At 42.2% G+C, this 25,563-nt stretch overlaps 1 protein-coding gene and 1 long non-coding RNA gene across 3 annotated transcripts; one reads left to right on the top strand and one right to left on the bottom strand.

Annotated features, from left to right (window-relative positions):
• Positions 1 to 454: 454 nt before the first annotated feature.
• On the bottom strand, positions 455 to 8,406 carry LOC124510416 (apolipoprotein R-like). Its single transcript, XM_047077275.1, has 4 exons — positions 8,294 to 8,406; positions 4,285 to 4,455; positions 1,453 to 1,628; positions 455 to 893 (listed from the first exon to the last, which is right to left on the bottom strand). The coding sequence occupies exons 1-4, from the start codon at positions 8,376 to 8,378 to the stop codon at positions 753 to 755; spliced, it is 573 nt and encodes a 190-aa protein (XP_046933231.1). The 5' UTR covers positions 8,379 to 8,406; the 3' UTR covers positions 455 to 752.
• A 10,558-nt stretch (positions 8,407 to 18,964) lies between these two features.
• LOC124510070 (uncharacterized) lies at positions 18,965 to 25,346 on the top strand. 2 transcript variants are annotated; one of them, XR_006961591.1, is made up of 5 exons: positions 18,965 to 19,024; positions 19,130 to 19,190; positions 19,838 to 20,019; positions 20,947 to 22,243; positions 25,036 to 25,346. It is a non-coding gene; the product is annotated as an uncharacterized LOC124510070 (long non-coding RNA). The 2 variants fall into 2 exon arrangements; XR_006961590.1 differs by lacking the exon at positions 25,036 to 25,346 and having other exon boundaries at positions 20,947 to 22,738.
• Positions 25,347 to 25,563: the final 217 nt, after the last annotated feature.

Raw genomic sequence — 25,563 nt, 5'->3', positions numbered from 1 at the left:
GCTAGACAGTTTGTCCCCCAGAGAGAGCTGGGTGGCCGAGGAGCTCGTAGGCCCCCAGGGTGGCTCTTCGCCAATAACAGACAGGTGCTGCACAATGACAACCCAGTTCCTCTCCCTGGAAAAACTTACCTGGGACAAAAGTTCAGCAAATTCGTCGTCCAGAGTTCTCTCTGGGTCAAGGCTAAACCACTAGGGAAAGAAAGCAGAAGACTTGGAGGAAAATGAGATGTTTGGCCTGGGCACCGAAGGCAGAGTACAAAGTGGAGAGGGCGGGTAAAGATACCTCACACAAGGCACAGGGATATATTTTTGAGGGCTACATACACCTTGTGATGCCATATAATAGAGACGAGAGTTAATTAGAGAAACGTTAGGAAGTGATTTGTACGGGGCGTCATGCTTTGGTTACACGGGCATCCAAGTGAAAACAAGGACACTGGATTTTTGACAGGTGATTATTTATTTCTGTCATGCCATCACATCCAGGACAGCAGAAGCGTAGGCTGAGCAAAGAGACAGACCCATAGCTCCACGTGATCGGTGGCACTAAGGATATCAACAGATTCTCCTAAGACAGGTCTTTTTTTCTTTTTTTTTCTTTTCTTTTCTTTTTTTTTTTTTTTTAGTAAACAGTACTTAAGGAACAATTAGTAGGGTTGCTAACTGGAAAAATGTACCTAATTCTCTCTTTTTTGCAGGGAGGCGGCAGGCGTGGGGGGTGTGGACGTACTGGTTTCTCAACGGCATTCCCCTCAAGCCGAACTCTTGTCCAGGTGCTCAATCTCCATGGACAGCTTATACACCTCCAGGGCCATTTTCGCGTCCTCCGGGGAGGGGAGGCATTCCAAGAGCTTTTTGCCTTTTAGCACGTGCTCACAGCCCATCTGCTCTACCTAAAAGAGATCCAAGGATAGATTCAGAGATTTCTCTCCAACTGTGAAAGTATTAAGATTTCTTCAGGAGGCCGCAGTGGTGACAGCAAAATGGGAGTAACGCGACCATCCTCGGTCGGGGCTGGTGGAAGAAATGAAAAGATTCTCTGTCTCAGCAGGGTGTTCGCCCTAGGGCCCAGCACTGGCCCAGACCTCCCCATCCACGGCGAATAAATAACTGCTGAAGCAGGGAAGGAGCAAGCCTGCAGAAGACATCCGGAGGCTTCTTCAGGGACAACTGGCAAAATCATAGCACGCGTTGTAGAAAACATGGCGCGAGGGGCCGGGTGACCTGGATCTACGGAACCCTCCTACCGAGGGGCTTGGTTTTTCTTGCCAGAAAGATGAGAGAATTAGAACTTGCTTTAACGAGCTCATCAAGTGCTTTGAGGCTGATTTTCAACAACTCAGAAATGAGTCTGGGTCGAAGTCAGATCTCATCCATGTTGGTTGACAGTGCTCTGCCACCGATGACCAGTTTTAGAATGGGATGGGACATCCTGAAATGTGTGCCACTTACCCACTGACACTTGGGCACTGCTGGTAACCACATTCCGTTCCCGGAGCAGGTAAGATTTGGGGAACCAACCATATCATAGCCATCATCACACCGGACGGTCACATTTTCAGGTTCAACGTACTGGTGCTTAGGCACAGTCAGGTCTCCATTCTTTATCTCTGGTTTCTGACACAGGGCTGGAATGGAAACACAGTTTTGATCATCCTGTAAGATCTTACGAAAGCGAAGAATCCCGAGGGGGTGAGAAACACGGATGGTAAATTATACCTGCATGCTGAGAGTTGTGCTTTGTCTCCATTTGTTGTATGATTATGACAATAAAATTGGTAATGAGAACAATGCTAGTTTACACACTATCATCAACATAAAACACTGTGATTGTCTCCACTGGACTAGAGAGGACAAGCAATCATGTAAAACGCTATTATTGTTTCTATTTTGCTAGAAGGAAAAACTAGGTGCAGAGACTTTATGTGACTTGTCTAAGGTTGCACAGCTTTTAGGTGGCGTGACTATAATATAAGCCTAAGTACGTGGCACCGGAATCTGAGTTTTTAAAACTACTCTATCTGGAAACCTCACTCTTCTTATGATCTCAAGTACGTAATTTTTCTTCGCATACCCTTGACCGCTTTCTGTGTTAAGTGAAGACAACGGTGAGAAATTAGCCCCTTGAGTTGCTATTTGCAGTGTGATTTTTACAAGGCACACCTAATCTTGGTGCTCAACCAGAAATCTCCTGTTAGGCCAATTTCATTACGAGAAGATGAACGGGATGTGTGAGGCTCTGATGGAGATATCAGACACCCCGGGGAGGTTTCGAATTTATCCATAAGAACAGTCATTGAAAATGAAGCAGGTACTCACAGAAATGTTGGGAAATCCTCACTGATACTTTCAAATTAAAAACTGCTATCTCTCTGTGCAAGAAACAGAACCACACACACATAGACACTTGGATTATGTCAAAGGCAGCAGTTGTGGAACCTATGGCCCGTTTAATAAGTGGCACACAGCTTACTGATTATCCACCAGGGAAAACCAAACTTTGAACCCCACTCTCTACCACAGATGCATAGGAATTTCAGGTAGGTTGGCAATATCAGTGTGAAAGGTGAAACAGTAAAGACCTGTAAGATAACACAGGAGAGTATTTTTGTTGTGTTGTGTTGTTGTATAGGCTGTTGCCTTGTGGTGAGCAAATATTTCTTCAACAAGACACAAAAGTTTCCAATACCAAGGAAGATACTGGAAAATGGAAATAAATTGGGATTTAAAACTTATGTTTATCGAAATTGGAATTTAGAACTCATGTATGAATGTAAATTGTTATAACCGCTTTCAGACAAAATTTGACGTCATCTGCTAAGCATGAATATATGTACACTCTACAAAATAGCAATTTACTCCTGAGTTTATTCCTAATAGAAAGGTTTGCACATTTGTACCAAGAGACATGCACAAAAGTGTTCCTAAGAGTATTATTCATAATGGCCCAAAACATGAAAAACCTCAAACGTTTATAAAGTACATAAAGTGTGGTCTATTCACCCAAAATAATATTATAAAGTAACAGAAATGAATAAACTATCACTATATGTAAGAACATAGATGGTTTTCCAGACCTAATGAAGAAAGAAGCCACGCACCAAAGACAAGCATGACCTCCTCTGTATAAAGTTGGCAAAACTAATCCATAGTGTTGGAAGGTGCGAGAGGGACAGTAAAGTATCCCCCAGGCTGAAAAGTTACTCTGAGCCAAAAAAAAAAAAAAAAAAAAACAAAGCAGGCCATTCCATACAGTTCACACAGAATTTTATTGAGGGGGCAGGGCAGAGTCAGGCAGACGACGATCCAGGCCCTGCACAGCAATTCTCAAAAAAGTCTGGACTTCAGTCCACAGATTTCTTTAGAGCGAGGGGGCATTGTAGTACAGGCCACTATAGTAAGATCAAAGGGTTCAAAGCACCTAACTGACAGCTAACGTTTAAGCAGATCTTGTGGTGCTATCTAGACTTTAGGAAGAGGAAAGACTTTTGTCTCTAAGATTCGTGAAAGGCCAAAGCAAGCCTCCCCCTGTACCGGCCTTGGAGGGCATTTTTAAGGTATGTTTAGTCATCTCCAACAGGCCTGAAACACATAGCCCCAAGAGAGGTCATCAAGGGAACAGGAACAAGGTGCAGTCAGTGTCGTCAGCACTTCTACACGTAGAATGGGCATAGCAACCGTCTCTGGGGAAGAGAGCCATGCGGTGTGTCAAGGTCAGGTTCACATTGTGATAATTGTTGACCTTCACACCCAACATTGGTACACTCTTCTGTAGTATGTTACATTTCAGGTAAAACTTTCATTGAAACAAAGCAGGGGCGCCTGGGTGGCTCAGTTGGCTAAACGTCCAACTTCAACTCAGGCCACGATCTCGTGGTCTGTGAGTTCGAGCCCCGCATCGGGCTCTGGGCTGAAGCTCGGAGCCTGGAGCCTGCTTCGGATTCTTTCTTTGCCCGTCCCCCACTCATGCTCTGTCTCTCTCTCTCTCTCTCAAAAATACATAAACATTGAAAAAAAATTTTTAAAAAAAAGCAAAAAGTGGCCCTCTAGATTACCTCTGAAAACTACACAATTGGTAACAACGGTTACTTCAAGAGTGATAAGCTGGATGATTGGATGATGGTTCAGACTTGTAAAATATTGTATATATGCATGTGTTAATGAGTCGATAAATAAAATAAAAATTTGTAAGTGTTTCCCCTGGCTGGGAAGAGACGCTACAGTCAGAACTTTCCTGGAGGCTCTACTTTTTTTAGTCAGGGTCATCAGTCAAGTTGAGGTTACCTTTACATTCAGGAGCCGAAGCCGACCAGCGGGAGTTTCTGCAGGTGATTTTGGACTGTCCAACCAGAACGTAACCTTCATTGCATTTATACTGCACCACAGTAGTAAAGGAGAAAAATGAGCTCACGTCTTTATGGAATCCATGGGCAACGCTTGGGAACATTTTGCAATCTTGAATGATAAAAGAGAAGGGTGGAAGGCAATGAGCCAAATATAATGAACAATTCCGAATGAGGGACTCTTCCTGTTTCATAGAAGGAAGTCATTAAGTTATACTGTAGAGGGGTATTTTATTTCCTTGACAAAGTCAACAGGAATGATTTGCCGAGGTCTTAGCAACTTGCTAGCCACCGGGTTAACCATTTTATATGTTATACCAATTAACGCTCACACCAGCTGAGTCACTATGATCATCAAACCCATTCTAGAGAAAAGGAAACACAATCTTAGAGGGATCAGATGTTCTGCCAAAGGTCACAGCTAGTAAGTGCTTGCAACAGGAATCGAATTTAGACATTGAAGTAAGGTTTGCCTCCAAGTCCACGGGTACTTACTGGAATACTGTTATTTTCTTTTCTCTGCCGTGATCATTGGATACTTATTCTACGTGGCATCAGTGGGTATGTACAGGCCATCAAACGGAAGTCTTCTTATTTTTTGCAAAGTCAAGTGGCATCTCATAATTGATGAACTTGGTGGCTCAGAATCAGTTAGAAAACCCTTAACTCCTTTGCCCAAACCAAAGGCACGAAAAGATTAGGAATTTCATTTTTGCCATTTAAATTAGTCTCGGGTGAGTCAAATGAGGTGGGTGCAGTTCTCCTTCGCAGTGACAGGGCCCACTGAGAAAGCCCAATACATCTCTTTTCAACTCGGGGGGACATTAGACACAGTGGCCTAGTGTCGAGCTCCTGCCTGGGAAATCGAAACTGCAAAGGTGGGCTGCCTAGTGGCCCCGCTGGTGAGAGAGAAGGACAGATTTCTGCTGACTTGAGATTGGCCTGTACTTCTGACATTATTCGGGACAAGGGATGAATGCATACTTCCGGTGAATTGGAAATGGGCCGCATGAAAAAGACAGCCCTGGTGGTGTTGTCTTCAGGCCTGTGCAGAGGGAGCCCTAGAGGTGGGAAGAAAGCCTCTGTGTAGATAAAATCTCCAGGAGTCACCAGGTATTTAGGAGACAGGAAAGAGGAAGTGATCAGCCAGTATTGGAGATGGATACGGGATCAAGCCGACCAGGGGACTGCACTTAGCAGATCCTCAGCCATTGTGATGAAGGCTCCACCAAGAAACAACAACAAAAACACGGGCGAGACAGCACGCCCGAAACACTCTTGCTGGCAAGACTCGGCTCAGATCGAGTACTGTTTCCCTTACCTCTGCTGTTCGCAAAGCTGCAACTCTGAGGCGTTCAGAAAGCATAGGCATAGGAATCCCAAAGTCAGTCCTGTTTTTGTTACGAGGAAAAGGAATCGGCCTGTGTAAGTCAACAGCTTCCACAGAGCTTTCCTTGAACTGCAGATCAAGCACCTCCATAGAAATATCAAGAATAGCTCTTCATTTTTATGAATAAACATACAGAGGGAGTTTTGTACCTCAGGCTCTTCAGGTAATATTAAGGAAGCATACTTGCAACGTACTTAGCAAGATAAGATGTCGCCGCATGTGGAGTTATACCACTGTCCTAGTCACTGCAGCGCCAGATTCGGGCCGGAAACGAGTGCTGTAGGACCGGAAACGAGTGCTGTAGGAGAAGGTGTTGGCAGAATGGAGGGAAGGCCTCCAGGTGTAAGCTGGAGATACATCCTGAAGGACGGGTGAAAGCTGAGTCGTTGATAAGATAGGCGAGGCAGCGTCATACGGAGGCGATGAGCCAAGTCTGGCATCAGAAGCTTATTACCGTGAAGGAAGGGAGGTTCAAGTCAGAGCGGACAGACATTATATGCCATTTCAGAGGGTTGGGGCCATAGGGAACAGGAAGAGAGGAGGCAACAGCAGAGAGAGGGGGAGGGAAATGGACACATGAAGAAATCATTGGGAGACTTGACAAATTTGACGGGGCCTTCCTCTGCTACCTCCGACTCCAAGAGAGAGGGACTCAGAGATGAAGCTGGAAAACTAAAAATCCCCCGAGCACGAGGTTCTTTATCCTGCATCCACTCTACAACCTGAAATTAATACTGCCACCCAACAATTTTCATGCATCTGATGTGAGAAGTCATCCTCCAGAGAAGGATGCTTCCTTAGTAAACCCACGCTTTCCCCCCGACCACTCTCAGTGACGAAGAAAGCATGGCTTCTACACTCTGAAATCAGTAAGAACATGCAGCCTTTGCTCTGGGTTGGGATTTTCCAGCCAAGCCATCTCAAGTCCTCAGTCTTCAGGCCATGAAAATCCTTTCAGAGAATATGTTTATAAATATTTTTAAATGTGAAACATTAGTTCTCTCAGACAAAAAAAAAATAATATTAGATAACAAAAGAGGAAAATCTCACTTTGCTTGAAGGACATTTCCATTTAAATAACATAGAGGTAAATTTTTTTAAGTTTATTTATTTTGAGAGAGAGAGAGAGAGAGAGAGTGAGAGAGCACACAAACGAGGGAGGGGCAGAGAGAGAGGAAAAGAGAGAATCCCAAGTAGGTTCCTCACTGTCAGCACAGAGCCCAATGCAGGGGTGTGTTCGGACCCATGAACTGTGAGATCATGACCTGAGCTGAAGTCAAGAGCCCGACGCTTAAGCGACAGAGCCACCCGGGCACCCCTCACATACCAATAAATTAATTACCATATCAGCAGGTCTTCAATCAGTTCTGGTAAGTTCTCTCAAACACTTTTGTTTCTCATTCCAGTAAAAACTTCTCTACATTTCAATAACAATGCCTCACATTTATACGATGGCTTACAGTTCACAAAGTGCCCTATAATTTTCCTCTAGAAAATTTACTTAGTATTTGGTAACAGAAAATACATTTAAAAATTTTTATTTATTATTAGTTTTTAATTCCAGTATAGTTAACATACAGTGTTATATTAGTTTCAAGTATACAATACAGTGATTCAACAGTTCTCTACGTTATTCAGTGCTCATCATGATAAGTGTGCTCTTAATCCCTTCACCTGTTTAACCATTGCCTGCATCCCTCTCCCCTCTGGTAACCATCAGTTTGTTCTCTACACTTAGCAGTCTGTTTTTTAGTTGTCTCTTTTCTTTCTTTCTTTCTTTCTTTCTTTCTTTCTTTCTTTCCTTCCTTCTTTCTTTCTTTCCTTCTTTCTTTCTTTCCTTCTTTTCTTTTCTTTCTTCCTTTCTTCCTTCCTTCCTTCCTTCCTTCCTTCCTTCCTTCTTTCCTTCCTTTTCTTTCTTCCTTCCTCCCTCCCTCCCTCTTCTTTCCTTCTTTTCTTTCTTTCTTTCTTCCTTTCTTTTGTCCTCCTTCCTTCCTTCCTTTTCTTTATTCCTTCCTCCCTCCCTCTTTCTTTCTTTCTTTCTTTCTTTCTTTCTTTCTTTCCACACATGAGTGAAATCACATGGTATTTGTCTTTCTCTGACTGATGATTTCGCTGAGCATTAAACTCTCTCAAACCACCTGACAACAGAAAATATTTTTGCTTTTTGGATGGAAAGTATTTCTAATCAGTCAGTAACTAAGATTTTGGATGGCACAATTAACCTATTTGGAAAGTAAATTCGTCTTAAGCATTTTGCAGTATTTAAATATAAGGCATTGATTTGAAAATTCAAGATTCTTCCTTGCTAAAGCAGCCTCCCAAGGATTTTTGCATATCAACATGTTTTTATTCTAGACATAATCACAGCTTCCGCCTGAATTAAAATAATTTCTTTTATATTTTAAAATTCTTCATTTTTATTAGTATATAGTTGATTATACTCTCTCAAAAAGGTTACGAACTACCACTACTTGACCATATTCAGTTAGTTCTTTATTAGATATTTGTCCTCCACATCTTAGAGAGACTACCCTCCTTTCCCCGTAACTATTGTACTCACCACACAAGCCAGAAGGGCACAGAAGTAAGGTCAAGACCCCAAAGAGACACAGTGCTGGGAAAGCGCTCTGCAACTTGGAAGGCATGGCACAGTCTCAGAGGTGCCACACTGGGGCTCAGTGCTTCCAGACCCTTGAATCGATATGAAGAAAAGATCTCTAAATAACAATTGAAATGGTGCGTAAGTCAAAGCCTTGGCAAAGTCTCAGTTACGTGTCACTAAAGGGGAGGGGCTGGGGGAGTGACCAGAAGACCAAGTGCTGAGCACAGCTCTGATAGGGTAAGCTTTCCGTCTTCTTGGGGAGAAGAGTCTGGAGATTGATGGACGAGCCCTCTGGAATTGTGCATGTCGTTACTGTTGTAATCCCAAGACTCTCTTGCTGTCCAGATGGGGCACATGATGAGTTCCTTTCTGGATATGTTCATGATTCCTCTCCAAGTAACCAAAAGCAAAAAGGTAAAAGGGACTGCAGCCCATGATGCATAGTGTCTGTGGTGGGTTCTACAGGAATTAGAAGTCATAGCATGACAGAAAATAGAACATCTGAGAAGTGGTATCTGTTTGGGAAGTGGTTTCTTTAATCAGAAGTAGGTATAAATTGCCCATAGAAGAATGGATTTTTTTTTAATCTCAAATATTAAATGTCTTTCCAGATAGCACATGGTCTAACCAGGATAGAGTAATATGAGTCTCCAAGCGTGAAAATACTCAAGAGCTTGGTCCCTATAATTACATTACAATTATAATTACAATTACCATATTTCAATGGTAACTCCTTTTCCCTAATCCTGGGTTTTCTTTCCTTTAAAAAAATTTTGTTGTTGTTGTTTACTTATTTATTTTTGAGAGAGACAGAGACAGCGTGAGGGGGGTAGGGGCAGAGAGAGAGGGGGAGAGAGAATCCCAAGCAGGCTCTGTGCTGTTAGCACATAGCCCGATGCAACCAAGAGTCAGACGCTTAACCAACTGAACCCACTCAGGCACCCGTGGGTTTACTAACATACATAAAAACACCAAATGATTCCCTCTATGAAACTATTCTAGTGTGGAAGTTATTCTAGTGTGTGTTGCAACACGGAAAAAGCATGCACTGAAAGTTAAATGGTTGAGGATGATTAATTAAGAAAAAAAGGAAGATTTATTAAGCTTTCAGAATATCTGAATGATGCTGGATCCAGGAGAAGCTCAGCATTTTGTTTCTAAGCACTAAAGACAAGATGATGGAAGGCACATTCATTATTCTTCTTGGATTGTTAACCCTAAGACTATGGTCTCCTTAAGCATCTAGGCTTGCCTAGATATTCGTCCAGATCACTTCCTAAATTTAGTATTCTTTTTTTTTTTAATTTTTTTTTTAATTTTTTTCTTTTAACGTTTATTTATTTTTGAGACAGAGAGAAACAGAGCATGAACAGGGAGGGTCAGAGAGAGGGAGACACAGAATCTGAAACAGGCTCCAGGCTCTGAGCTGTCAGCACAGAGCCCGACGCGGGGCTCGAACTCACGGACCGCGAGATCACGACCTGAGCCGAAGTCGGACGCTTAACCGACCGAGCCACCCAGGCGCCCCATAAATTTAGTATTCTTAAGCGGGACAGATGAACCTGCCAACCCGGATTCTGTATCTTGCCCACCAACTGTGGATATCTGTTCCTAGAAGAGACAAAGACAGTGGTCTAAATAAAAGAGCAAACTTTGGAAATTGTCTTCACTACTCAGCTGTACTGGAATGACTGCTACATACCAATAATAGCCAAAATGCCTATCTCTCAAAAACAAGGATTACCAAATATAACTGAACAAAACTCTTCGGAATATTGAGGAAAGCACAATTAAATTTCAACTTGTTAAAGAGAAAAGTAAACAAGTTAAGTCTACCAAAGGGCTGTTTCCTTTAAAAAGAGGAACCACAATAAAGAGAAGTAATTTAAATGATCACCCAACATGTTTTGTTAACCTGTTTTTAATCTTTAAGCACGTAGTATGCCAGGACTCTACATAAATTATTGTAATTAATCCTCAAAAACTCCTGTCACAGGGCTCTTGCCTTTCTTGTTGCATAGATGAGGAAGCAAGTTCAGCTAGATTAAATAAACTGTCCCCTAACCTCCTCAGATAATTAGAGGCTAAGCCAAATTCTGAACCAAGACTGATGCTTAAATCTCAGCTTTTTATTTATACCAAAAAATTTTGCACTTTTTGGCCAATCACTATTTCCTGTCAGGACACTGAAATAGTCATTTGGGAGTCATTTGGGAGTTACCCAATGGTGTGCCCACCCTCCAGATGCTGCTAGCACTGCAATTAATGGCTTAGACCTGTGACCTCCAAAGAATGTACTGTGATGACAAGGGCCACCTCATCCTGATAACCTGGAAAGTTATACCCTGTACCCCTAGGAGCAACCAGTGCCCAACTGGCATTGGGATACCAAATCCCTGATTCCTTGCCTCGAGTCTGGACAATTCTGTGGTGCAACTGATGTCCTAGAGACCGCTGTGGATCGGGTAAAGATTACACTTAACTTGAGAGTACATTTTTGCTCAGCTCCTTTCCCTCTTGTTGTTTCATTCTCTTATACTTCTCCCCCGCCCCCCCCCCCGAAAAGCATGCCATCAAAAGCTCCTATGCATCTGAATCCCTTCTAGAGACATTGACTCAAGAGAGTTTATACCATAAATGGGTCTAGGGAGCAAACTCTAAGAATGAGATTCTAGAATTGGATCACCCACCAGCCAACTGGCAATCAAGACTCCATCATTAGGGAGAGATGAAGTATAGATAGCCCCGGCCTGCAGCAGCATTGCAAACATGAACATTTTCGCTGTCTGGTAAACTGTCATGAAACATAGATGGAAGAAGATGCATTAGCTAGTGAAATATCTCTGACATTTGAGAGCTACAGTGGAAATAGCAACAAAAAAGGATTGTGAAGTTGGGTGACTGAGTACTGTTGATGCAAGCTCAGTGCCCCTTAGCTGCAAATGCAAGTTCAAGGAAATAAATAAATGTGAAATCCAGGAGGCCCCCCTGTTAGTATTTAAAGAAACTCTTATCTCAGCTAGCTTGGAGATTAATTATTTGAAGGACCAGGGTCAGGATATAATCATAAAATAATAGTAAAACATCAGTAAAAAAATAAATTCTTAGCCCTGGCAAGTCTCTACTAAAAGGAATGTTATGGAAGGAGTGGCGCCTTTAGACTTGGCATTAGGGTACCTGAGCAGATGCACTACAGAACCTCAAACTCCAGATTTCCCTAAACCCAAAGAGCCTGCATAATTGGCCTTCTTTCCCTTGTTATAGGACAGTGCCCCTGTTGTCTGAAGACCATGCATAGTAATCAAATACAGCAGGTTTCTTCTAAGAGCATAACTGCTCTCCTCAAGATCCGTCCCCAACTCCCCTCTAGGCATAACAGTAGCTGACATCAAAACTTGATATGAACGGACTAAGGACATCTGAGCCTGCTAAGAGAGGAAAGGAATCATATACAGGATCTGTGAGACCTAGCTAGCATGTGTTAGCAGGTGGGAGAGTAAACGTAGGAGGGGATCCTAAAGCTGGATAAGGGAGAGTTTGTCAGGATGGGGACACTGTTCCACAACACAAGATAGCAATGCAAGTGCCCTGGGGGTCAGCTCTCGTGTACTTCTAGGATGCTTTGGGAAGCTTAGGAAAAATGATGGTCAATAAATGGAATAAAGATGCCCGAACTGCTAAAGTAGACTAAGTAGGAAATGATTAAGGACTCAGAGAAGAGGACATAGTAGAATGATCTATTTTATAAAACCAGAAGTCCTACCAGCTCTTTTCTTCACAGGAACACTGAGGATATACCGTTTACCAGGAGAATAAGGAATGCACCAGTGACAGGGACCAATATTATAGAGAAACTCTATTGTGGCTAATCATCTGTAGGCTACATTTTTGGTAGGAGACGCTATTATCAAATGTGGCTGCCTAACAGCAGTAAGGATTATCGAATCCTGGGATAGCAAGGTTAAGTGACAGCCCTTCATCTTCAGAAGCAGGTTGGATGAAAAATACTAGAGGGCCGGGACTAGGTGATGCAAGAATGTGCCTAGGATGCAAAATCAAAGAAGGCACTCATTCTCAGGGTTTTGCAAATGCCGACCCTCAGAAGGAGTGCCTCTTTAAGAATAAGGCGTGTAAGGCAGCAAGGTTGGGATGCAGGCAGGGGAGAAGACACCCTGACCTGTAGGAATCTCTGAAGAGCGTTAACAGACTATGGTGTTCCTTAGGGTAAGGGTCAGCCCACACAGAATGAAATCTTGCCATTTGCAACGATGTGGATGGAACTAGAGTGTATTATGTTAAGCGAAATAAGTCAGCCAGAGAAAGACAATTACCATATGATTTCACTTATATATGGAAGTTAAGAAACAAAACAGATGAACATAGGGGAAAGGAAGGAAAACTAAAATAAGATAAAAACATAGAGGAAGGCAAACCATAAAAACTCTTAACTCCTAATCATAAGAGAATAAACTGAGTGTCACTGGAGGGGAGATGGTAGGGGGAAGGACTTAAATGGGTGACAGGCATTAAGGAGGGCACTTGTTGTGATGAGCACTGAGTGTCATATGTAACTGATGAATCACTAAATTCTACTCCTGAAACTAATACTACACTATACGCTATGTGTTAACTAACTTTACTTTAAATAAAATCTTGGAAGAAAAAAGAAAGGTCAAAAATGAGTGATCCAAAGACTGAGATAAGCAACTCCAATAAAAGTCATGATCTCTTGCCCAATTATCTTTTTTTTTTTCTTCTTGGCAATCTTCTCCCCAGTTCTCAGACTCAAATTAAGGACAGATTCCTATGAGAAAGGACCATGGAACACCACAGCAAGCATATATACTAGTATTTCTCCAATCCTTCCCGAAAGAAAACTCCAGTGACTGACTTTAGTAATTATGCACTAGAATCTTTAGAGACGTGTTGGATCTGAGCTGTCTCTGAAACCTGGGAACAGAAAGTATCACCATAACCCCAAGGAGCTACAGGAGCCAGGCAATAAAAGGATCCCTAGTTCCTGTTTATCTCACAATGACCCATTGGGCTTATGGACCCACCTGGTGGTCATTTCTATGGCTCTGAGGTGTGTACAATTTGTAGGACCCTCACATTAGTTCTTTGATCTTTGGAACGGGAGCTATCAAAGTAAGAAAACCCACGTAAAAAATTCTACAAATAATATTTAATACTGAAACAGTGATTTTCCCTTAGATTAGGAATCAAAGCGGGGAGGGGCGCCTGGGTGGCTCAGTCAGTTAAGCATCCGACTTCGGCTCAGGTCACGATCTCGCAGTCCGTGAGTTCGGACTCTGCGACGGGCTCTGGGCTGATGGCTCAGAGCCTGGAGCCTGCTTCGGATTCTGTGTCTCCCTCTCTCTCTGCCCCTCCCCCGTTCATGCTCTGTCTCTCTGTGTCTCAAAAATAAATAAACGTTAAAAAAAATTAAAAAAAAAAAAGGAATCAAAGCAGGATATCTACTCTCATCATTCCTATTCAGCAATACATTAGAGGTCCTAGCTAGTGCAATAAGGCAAGAACGATAAATAAAAGACACTCATTTTGGAAAGGTAGACACAAAACTGTACTTATTTTCAGATAACATGATTGTTTATTTGGTAAATGCCAAAGTATTTGTAGAAAACCTGCTAGCACTTATGAAAGAATTTCATAAGGTCACAATATACATGGTCAATAGAGAAAAGTCCATTGTATTTCTACTACTAGCAATGAAAAATTAGAAATCAAAATTTAAAAAGTCCTACCATCTCAAGGGCAATAAGCTAGGTGACAAAAGGCATTTTCAAAAGATCACACATTGTATGATTCCATTTTGTAAAACTTTGACAAGGTGACAAAATGATAGAGGTGGGGAAGAGATTAGTAGGTATGAGTGGTGGGCATGGTGGGCCAGGGGAGAGGGGTGAATACAAATATAAAAAGGTAGTTCAAGGGGGTCTGTGATGATGGAATAATTCTGTACCTTGATTGCTGTGGTTGTTACATTAGTCTACACTGTGATAAAATAGTATAGAATTATACATAAACATTGATTAATGTCAATGTCCTGATATTATCAATGTTATTATAGTTCTCTAAGATGTAACCATTGGGAGAAACAGGGTGAAGGCCACATAGGACCTCTCTGTACTATCCTTGGGATTTTCTGTGAATCTATAATTATTTCAAAAGAAAAAGGTTTTAAAATGACACAAACTCTATATGGTGCATGGTAGCTGAAAACTCCAAAGCATTCATGAAAGAAAACAGAGAAAACCTAATTAAATGTAGTAATATACCGTGTTGAGGAATTGAATTCAAAGACTCGACATTATTAAGATATCAGTGATCCTCAAATTGATCTAGAGATTCATAACATTCCAAACCAAATCCCAGCAGATGTTTTGTAAAAGTTGATGAGCTATTTCTAAAATGTACATGAATAAGGCAAGGCCCTAAAATAGCCAAAAAATTTTCGCAAAAAAATGAAATTTGAAAGACTCATACTTCCTGATTTCAAGACTTGCTGTACAGCTACATGATCAACCCATTTTGGCATTGGCATTGGGAATGGACTTATAGATCTATAAGGTCCAGAAATACACTAACACATATATGGTTAACTACAGACAAAAGTGCCAAGGTAATTCAATGGAAAAAAGATAGTCTTTTCAACAAATATTTCTCAATGGCACAATTGGACATCCATATACAAAAAAAAATTTTTTTAATTAAAAAAAAAGAGAACCTTGACTCTTACCCTTCACCATATGCAAAAATTAACTCAAAATGGATCATAGACATAAATGTTAAATTAGCCAATTTGGGAATTACTAGTTTATTTTATTTTATTTTATTTTATGAGATAGTATTTTTTTAATATGAAATTTATTGTCAAATTGGTTTCCATACAACACCCAGTGCTCATCCCAGAAGGTGCCCTCCTCAATACCCATCACCTACCCTCCCCTCCTTCCCACCCCTCATCAACCCTCAGTTTATTCTCAGTATTTAAGAGTCTCTTATGTTTTGACTCCCTCCCTCTCTAACCTTTTTTTTTTCCTCCCCCCCCCCCCCCCCGCCATGGTCTTCTGTTAAGTTTCTCAGGATCCACATAAGAGTGAAACCATATGGTATCTGTCTTTCTCTGTATGGCTTATTTCACTTAGCATAACACTCTTCAGTTCCATCCACATTGCTACAAAAGGCCACATTTCATTCTTTCTCATTGCCACGTAGTAGGGAATTACTAGTTTAAAAGAGATAATATTTATGTATTTCTCTGTGTATTTCACAATCTAATCTTTGTTATAAAATTAGATATTTAGCACATGCATGCCTGGACCTCAGTAACACTTTGCAAAAGAGTCAATGCTGACTTATGTTTTACTATGTCATCTCAGTTTCAATATATTTGGCTTTCTGAAAAACCCATGAACTGAAGTCGAAGGCAATATTACATTTTTCACTGTTCCTTGTAAAATAATTCCTGTGGTTAATTTACTTCCTATTTTCAGAACAGAAAAAAAGAAAAACTTCTCCTAATATTTTCTTTTACCAAACAATGTAAATATTTGATTCGTTATATTTTCCACTTATTTTGACTGAAAATAAACTCAACTGCTATATGAATTAAATTTTATAAAATTTTTTTTTTCAACGTTTATTTATTTTTGGGACAGAGAGAGACAGAGCATGAACGGGGGAGGGGCAGAGAGAGAGGGAGACACAGAATCGGAAACAGGCTCCAGGCTCTGAGCCATCAGCCCAGAGCCCGACGCGGGGCTCGAACTCACGGACCGCGAGATCGTGACCTGGCTGAAGTCGGACGCTTAACCGACTGCCCCACCCAGGCGCCCCATGAATTAAATTTTAAAAAATTAACTTCTATCTCTTGGGGTGCCCGGATGGCTCAGTTGGTTAAACATCCGACTTCAGCTCAGGTCATGATCTCATGGTTCATGAGTCTGCTTTGGAGTCTCTGTCCACCTCTCTCTCTGCCCCTCCTCCACTTGTACTCTCTCTCTCTCAAAAATAAATATTTAAATATATATATATATAATATTATATATTATAATATATTTAATATATCTCAATAATAAATATTTAAATATATATGTATATATATGTATATATACATATATGTATATATATGCATATATATGTATATATACATATATATATGCTTTTTAAAAAGAAAATTAACTTTTATCTCTTACACAATTTTAATTTTTCGTTTTTATTTTAGCAAGTTTAAATTATGCATGTCTACTATAAACTGATATATTCTACTTTTTAAAAAATTATTAGGCTTCTACTGGGTGCTGAGCAAATCGTAAAGGAAAGGAAAACTACTTAAGAAAACGCTTTAGCACGAAAAATTTTCAGTTATATAAATATGCATCATTTGTTAAGTATAGATATTCATAATGAATGGTAATTAATCTTATTTTTAAACCTAAAACTATTGGGGCGCCTGAGTGGCTCAGTCGGTTAAGCGTCCGACTTCAGCTCAGGTCACGATCTCTCGGTCTGTGAGTTCAAGCCCCGCGTCTGGCTCTGTGCTGACAGCTCAGAGCCTGGAGCCTGTTTCAGATTCTGTGTCTCCCTCTCTCTGACCCTCCCCCGTTCATGCTCTGTCTCTCTCTGTCTCAAAAATAAATAAACGTTAAAAAAAATTAAAAAAAAAAAAAAAACTAAAACTATCAGTACCAGAAAGTTGATGATCTGCTAAAAATGATGGGAATACAGGATTAAGAGTTACTCACAGGACTATTTGTGAATCACAGAAAATTTTGGAAAACAATGTTCCTTTTCTGACCGTTTGCATCCCTCATTACAAAATGGCAGCTAAATCCATAGTCTCCATTCATACACAAATTCTCGTCTGAAAGGCTCTGATTTACCAACTTCCTTCTCCCCAAGATACTTTCTTGGGAAGGGAACAATCATCTGAAGGAAGAAAAAGGCTGTCGGTGCTGACAGAGTGAAAATAGTGTTGCATTAGAAATAGGCTGAGGGATTTAGGGAGAAGCAGAGGAAGTAATCCCATCTTGCACAGTAGAAATTCAAGTTACTGTGAGAGATTCAAGACTGGAGAATCCTTTTCAGAAGAAACTGAACAGCAACAGAGAAGACACCTATAAACACTGATATTTGGGGAATCCTCTGAATTTGTTAGTGTGAATTTGCTAGTTAAGCTAAGTTGCTAAAACCAAGGCAGGAGTTTACATCTCTTTCAGGCAACAATCCAGAGGCAGAAACGTATTCAGGTTGATCAGCTGTTCTGTCCAGCAAGGGCATCTGGGGATAAGGTCCCTTCCTCTTTGTCACTTTAACATCCCCTGGGGCGTTGTCCTCAACAGCTCACCAGCACCCTGTCAGCATCTGAGAGTGAAAGAGGAAGTAGAAGACAAGCAGCTTCTTTTCTAAGAAAGTAACTAGGAAGTTGCACCCATTAGGAAGTTGTGCCAAGGGAGCACATGTCCTGCTGATATTTAAAGGGGCGAGGGTAGTTCTATTACCTAAAGCAGGTAGGGGGAAATGGATACTGGGAAATAATCAGCAGCCTCTGCTATGGCTCCCAAAAAGAAAAGCACAGCTTACTGTCTAGTCTCTCCATTTACGTAGAACTTAAATCAGCCTGTGTGGGTCTCATCCTTAAGAATGGACATGTAACCTAGAATCATTATCAACAGAGGTTTGCAGAGAATAGAACTTCCAAAGAAAGTGTTATTAATATTCTGACATATGTGAGTAGTTGTTACACCCATAAAGAACAGAACACTTTTTTAAAATAATGTGAACATTTTATAAAATTGATAAAACAATTAAAACACAAAGGCAAGGAAATATCCCCAAAGAACATGGGGGAGGAGGGGTGAAACAGAGATGATGGTATAGGAAACAAAAAATATATATATAAGAAAATGACAGGATTGACGAAGAGGTCCAACATCTGAGCAGTAGGATATCCATAAAGAAAAAGAAAAAAATAGACAAGAGAAAATTACTGAAAAAACTATACCAAGAAAATTTCTCAGAAAAAATGAAGGCGTTTCCTTATGGAAGAAAAGAGATAAAGAGAAAAACCCTATACAATCTGTAATAAAAAATAGCTTCTGGGGGCGCCTGGGTGGCTCAGTTGGTTAAGTGTCCAACTTTGGCTCAGGTCATGATCTCGCAATTCATGGGTTTGAGCCCCGCGTCAGGCTCTGTGCTGACAGCTCGGAGCCTGGAGCCTGCTTCAGATTCTGTGTCTCCCTCTCTCTCTCTGCCCTCCCCTGGTCGCATTCTGTCTCTCTCTCTCTCAAAAATAAATAAAGATTTTAAACAAATTTTTTTAAATAAATAAATAAATAAATAAAGCTTCTGACATTTCGATTGCAATACTGGAAACTAATGGACAAAGAAGATCCTCTTTAAAAGTTCTAAAAGAAAATTACTTTTAACCCAGTTTTCTACACGCAATGAAATTATCAACCAAATATTCAAATAAAACAATTTCAAATACGTAGAAGTGCAATATGTATTTTACTTTCTACGTGTCATTTCCGAGGCAGCTTATTGAGGAAGTCCTCCAGTAAATAGAGGAAAGAAACCACCAAGAAACAGGAGAACTTGAATCACAGAAGCAAACGCAGAGCAGGAAGGCGAGGCTACAGATGTGAGATCACCCATTCATATTAGGTAGGTAGCAGACGCTATCAAGTTCCCACCCATTTTACTTGGGTTCTATTGGTTTGGCACACTCTTGAAAACTTCTAAAAGGCAGTATCTGCTTTGTTTGCTCAGGTTTTTTCAAGAACTATTGAAGGTGACTCCGACAACATGCCCAGCAGGTCAAACATAGCAGGTAATTAACACCTCCCAGTAGCAGACCTTAAGATCCATAGAAGTTACTGTATCACTACACCAGCTCCTTTGCGGTTTGAGTGGGTTAACTCTCAGGTTTGTGTTTGACGCCCCTTCATAGTTTCCCATGGGTTCAGGTCACTCACAGAGGTAGGTGGCTTGACAATGCACCTCTGATCGGCCGCTAAAAACATTTTGAGCACGTACGTAACAATGCATCAAGTGTTCTGAATATATAACACACGTAAAACATCGGTTACCTAGGTATCTATCACTCAGTGAACTCAAGAATGAGTTTTTGCAAGCAGAATGCAGTGCTATGGTACAATACAAAGTACAAATTAGGTGTCCATTCTATTCTCAAAAACAAAAATCATTTATTCTACTGTAAATGACCAGTGGAATACCTTGTTTAAGATATAAAACTAATTCAAATAGCACTTAACAAAGGAAATGAGAAGTAGAGTTTACATTTTATTTTTAAGGATTGAAGACCTGTGAGCCAGTCTTGGTGGCAACAGGGGGGACATGGGGAGGGTCTAATCACTCTGGCTAGTGGGAGAAGGTGAGTGAAAATTAGTGAGAGCAAGTGGGGAAATAGTTATCCATATCTAACCTTAGGGAACTGGTTAACATCCTCTTTTTCAGGCCACGCAGGCCTTGGAAATACATAGAAAGCTCCACTTCAGGAAGCTAAATACATAAAATGGTCATCTGTTGATGGCGTGACCGCACTGGTGGTTCACCAGCATCCTGGGGACGGTGATGGAGGGAAAGCAGATGTTGAGAAGAGACAAGTTGCCAAGGAAGCAGAACATGAGGCTGTGGAGGTGAGGGTCCAAGGGGATGGCCATGATGTTGAGCAGATTCCCCATGTACCCAGTCAGATACAGGCTGCAGGATAGGCCAAAGAGCACCTGTTGCTACAGGGGCCGCTCAGAGAGGCAGAGGAGGAGGAATTCAAAGACTCAGGTTTGATGGTCCATGTCCGGACAGTTATTTTTTTAATGTTTATTTACTTTGAGAGAGAGCATGTGCGTGCACACGCACACGGGTAGTGGGGAGGGGCAGAGAAAGAGACAGAGAGAGAATATCTCAAGCAGACTCCCTCTGTTCTCAATGTGGAACCGGACTTGGGGCTTTATCTCAAGAACCATGAGAGCATAGCCTGAGCAGAAATCAAGAGTTGGACGCCTAACCACCTGAGCCACTCAGGCACCCCCCAGACCCTTCTAACGCCAGAAACAAGGGCATCAACAATGAGTAGACCCCCCCCAGGGAAGAAATGGATCATCATCCCATTACTGTCCTTCCCACCCACCCTTCATGGTGCATCTTACTAACCTTTTCTGAGCCTCAGTTCCCCATGGTTTCATGGGACTAATAATTCCAGCCTGTTAGGATAATTACGGATTAAGTGAGAAAAATATAAGGGCTTAATTCGATACCTGACATATAACATGAACAAATATTTTTATTACTGGGAACTGCTAATGAGGCTATCAAAATAAAGAGTGATATGTTACATAAAATAAAATAAAGTGGGAATGTGTTAGGGTTTCCGTTGCTTACAATCACGCAGCTCCTGCTGACGTGAGACTATGTTGGCCATTCAGTTTTTGTTTTTGTTTTTTATTGTGATGCGTTGGCCCACCTCCTGATAAGGCAATGGCAATTATTTTTCTGTATGTTTTAAAATTAATTCTTAATATTTGGTATAAAATTATTTAGGCTCTTTCCCTTTCTCTTCCTCCAAGATTCAATGAGCATCAGATTGAACAAGCTCCTCTCTTATAAATTCTGCTGATAAGTCTTTTTGCTGCCTCTTGGTCTCACCGGCATACTTAACAGTCTTCTATACTTTCATAGATCAGATTTTCAGTAAATAAAGTGGAAAATGGTATTTAAAATGCACGGGACATCAAGCAGTGAGTAGCAGATTTACTCCTCCTGTGAAAATGTCTAAGTTACCCCAGGGGCTCACGGCACATCCTCATGCCCTGAACCCAAGAGGGAAACTCAATATTTGTCATAATGGATTTTTCACTTATTTATAAATTTTAATTAAGTTGTGTTTCAGGAAGGTTTAGTAAGAATTTGATTTGCGAGCCTGCAGATAACAAAAGATACATTGATAAGCCCAGAGTCCAATGGCAGATAGAAAAGTAAATGACTAAGAAACTGAAAAGAATTCTGGTAGACACAACTGATATAAAATAGTGCAGGGATCAGATAAAAGGAGGGTTTTGAGTAGAGAGAGAGAGGTAGACCAGAACAGATGTCAGAAGAGAGCCATAGAGAAAAGGAAACTGGAAGAGGCCATATGTGCCCTGTGCACGTCCCAACCCTGGAGGCTACTGCAGGCAGAGCCAAAGAGCCATCGGGCCACCAGGGTCTCTGTGCCTGATGGTGCTCCCTGGCCACAGGAGACTGCTCAGGGGGCCCACAGGGTTGGCTGTCGAAGATGTTGGAACAAGTCTCCACCAATGGGAGAGGGGAATTGGTGGACAAACGTTCCGGGTCCTCATCCCTGGAAGGACTCTGCAGAACTGTGATCCACAGGCTCTCAGAGAACAGTCTCAGATCTGCACACCTGTCTGCAGCCTCAGTCGACACCCCGAGAAAGCTCCCTTCTTCGCTGTGTTCCCTTTCTCATCTTCTCATCCCGCTACCCACCCGCTCACCGGGCTTTCTGGGGCCACCTTCCAAGGAAATTAGTCACCCACAAACCTCTGTCTAAGATGAAATCCAGAATAAACCTCTCCTGGGTTCCCCGAGGCTGGGGCAGACGAATGGCTTCCAGGACGCTCAGTGGAACCTTCCATGCCAAGTGGGTTTCTCTCGCAGTTCCAGCCCATCTGGGACATGTAAAGTTCAGTGAAAGCCTGTGGGACACCAGTGCCTCTGCAGAGTACATTTGGGGAAATTGAAACAAAGAGGCCAACGTTCCCCTAGAGAAGAGACTCGCTGAAGGAGAGATTTCAGAGGATGCAGGCGTCGGAGGAGGTGGTGAGAGAAGGAACAACAGCCTCCAGGATGCCCCAAGATATACAGGTGATTGATGGGGGTTTCTCCTCACGTATGGGATAGTCGCTCAGGCCGCGTTACATTTCCATCAAGGACAACGGGGCCAAATCAGATGGTGGACTTGGGAACACACAGCTGGCCATCATGTGGGCCTCACATTCGGCAGCCTTTCAGCGTTTCTTCCCTAAAAATGGAATAAAGAGGTTCGGACACAAACACAAATCCCATTCGTGTCAGGTAGAAGTTGAGGGGCAGCATTAGAGAGGCAGAGGCCAGGTTCATGGGGTTTGGTAAAGGACGTGACTCCCTTCAAAGGGGGGAGAGTGGACGAGGATTTGAGGGTGCATCAACATTTCATCTAGATGCTGACTGACTTGCACATGGGAAACTGTGCGGTGAGGCAAGTTAGAGAAATGCTTTTCTGTGAGCCCACATCCATGTCCAAGGCCCTTACAACGAAGTGAGTGTATAACTTTAAGCAATGGGTTTGTTCAGGTTCCTCATTAAAGACAGAGTTGTAATGACCACACAGACAAAATTGTTTCTGATACGTAAATTTTTTACTTGAAAGAATAATGGGCACTTGGTGTCCAAGAAAGCAAAAACATGAGCCACGAGATGATCAATAATTCTATAGTCTCAAAGCACTAAATGTGAACAAATTGTCCTTTCTAGACATTTATTACCATGAATGATGGTGCAAAGGGGACAGGAGCATTGGTAAGCTGAAGTGATCTGTGTTGAATTGAAGGCAGCGTGTTTTTCCCTCTTTTAGGAGAAATTACAGTGGGGGGTCTGCAGTTGTTTTTCTTGCGTTGTCTCTTTGCAATTCCAGTAGTTCAATCTCTAAAGACAATTTATACATCTCCAGGGATATCTTCAGATCCTCGGGGTTGGGGAGACACTGCATGACCTTTCTACCTGCGAGCATATGGTCACAGCCTTCAGGGACAACCTAAAAGAGACATAGGTGTTGAGTGCGGTTGAGTGGTTTCTCTCCAAATCAGAAGGGGTGGGGGAGGTGGGATCTGCTGACAATGACAAGGCTACAGGCTCAGGGCCAAGGCGAAGCCCAGAACTTGCAGGTGAGCAGGAAAAACAGAAAACACCTCGGGCCCCAACTTAGTCCTCCCTAGATGAATAGGGACTGGTTCTCAGACAGCTTCACAAGTACCCCTGTGAACACAGAGGCTGTTTCTGAGACCATCCAGAAATGGAACACAGAATATTAGATAGTCTAGAAAAAGTCAAATTGGGTCTCAGTGTTGCGGGCATCCGACACCCTCTTCTCCCTAAGGGGCTCAGGTTTTCCTATCTCCAGTGAGAGAGGAAAACTTGTCACTCCTAAGGGACCACAGTGCTTCAAGATAAAAGAGAGCTCCTTGGAGGGACTCAGGAGTGAATCCTGACAAGTCAGATCTCACCATTGCTGGCTGGGACAGCGCTTGTGGAGAGGCACCATTTTTAAGGGTTTGATAGGACTGGAACTTTCCTTGAACCGTGCCACTTACCCACTCACACTTGGGTACCTCCGGGTCCCAGGTTGTGCTCTCTGAGCAAGTGATGCTTTGGGGACCGACCAACTTATAGCCAGAGTCACACTGGATGTTGACATTTTCAGCTTGAACGTATTCAGTCTTATCCACGGACAGCTTTCCGTGGGCTATTTCCGGTTTCAGACAGAAAGCTACAAAGAAAACATGGTTTCAAGGAATCCATGAATCTAAGAAAAAGGACGCGACAACAGGCTAGGATTATAAGATTAAACTATCGTGGGTGCTGCTAATTGCTTTATCTTTTATTGGGTAGCAATAATATTCGTTAGCATTTTTGTTGCGCACTGACCACATATCAGACTCGAGCTAAGCACTTTATGTGATTCTCTCAGCTCTGTGAAGGGAGGACTGTTATTAGTCCCATTTTACTAGGGGAAAGGTGAGATATAGACAGGTTAAGAAACTTGTCTGCTGGGGACCTGGGTGGCTCAGTTGGTTAAATGTCCGAATTGGACTCAGGTCATGATCTCAGGGTTCAGGAGTTCAACCCTGCATAGGATTTTCTGCTGTCACTACAGAACCTGCTTCGGATCCTCTGTCTCCCTTTCTCTCTGCCTCTCCCTCTCCCACTCTCTCTCTCAAAAATAAATAAACATTTTAAAAACAAAAAACTTGTCTGAGCTCTTCATACATGTAAACATGATAGGTCACATGATAGGCTAACTAAAAGCATGCGACCCCAGGTTCTCAGGATTCAAAGCAATATCCCTCCCATCTTGATCCCAGCAAGACACTAGGTATTCTATAGTCTAGAAAAAGTCAAGTTAGGACTCAGTACTTCCGGGTATCTGACACCCTCTTCTCCTATTGCCCCCCATGTGCAACGGAGCCTGTGGTGACAAATAATCCCCGCAGTTGCTGATGGCAAAGTGTTAGTAACCTGTGGGCATGTAAAAATCAGAGCCAATCTGGACTCGTCCTGTCCTCACTACGGATGGTCACATGCAGCCTGCATCGTGGGCAGGGGGTGCATTTGCACGGGGCTCTGATGGAAGGACTTGCCACTTTGTGATGTTTGGAATTAGCCCATGAGAGCCCACGTTCATGCCAGAGAAAGCGTCAGTGAAAATTTTGCTACAGGCCATATATCAAATGTTGCACCTGCAGAATATTTCTTGAAAGTGGGAATCGGGCTGAGATTTATGACTGGGAGAAAGCCTGGGGAGGTTGATGTGAATGTAGCCCCTTTGTAATGTTTGCATCCGGAACACAGTAATGATTTCGAGTCAACCACATCAAATGTTTCTGTGCTGCCCCTGGCAGGAAGAAGCTGTACTCTCGGTGCTTTTGTGACATTTCCACCCACCTGACTGGAAAGGGAGCAGGAGTTACCTTTACATTGAGGGGCTGCAGGAGACCAGCCTGAAGAAGTGCAAGAGAGTCGAGCTTCACCAACCAGAGTGTATCCTTTGTCACATTTATATATCACCTCCGTACGAGTGAATACACTGAATGCTTGAGTTCGTACATAATATCCATGGTCAATGGTAGGAGGAAAATCACAGCCTTGATGGTAAGAGATAAAAGCGACAGGGCATGAGCTTATAAAATGTAAAATATAGCTCACCCCAGAATCTGCGTGGTTTGTAGGAGGCTTCATTCTGTCCTGTCGTCCTCTCTGCCCATAGGATCACTTAGCCAAACCCAAGACCTGGGCTGCCCTCCTATAAGCCTCAGGCTGCGGAACCACCATGGCCCCCCTCATTAGACCACTTGATGGTCATTGCCAATATCTTCAAAAGTATAATGGGAATAAACAAAATTAATACTTGGTCCAAACCCCATATCGAG

The sequence above is a fragment of the Lynx rufus genome, unplaced genomic scaffold, assembly GCF_022079265.1.
Source record: "Lynx rufus isolate CCGP_SWC_20201006 ecotype Redwood Valley unplaced genomic scaffold, mLynRuf1.p SCAF_15, whole genome shotgun sequence".
Lineage (NCBI taxonomy): Eukaryota > Metazoa > Chordata > Mammalia > Carnivora > Felidae > Lynx > Lynx rufus.
This window is presented reverse-complemented; position numbering and strand designations above follow the sequence as displayed.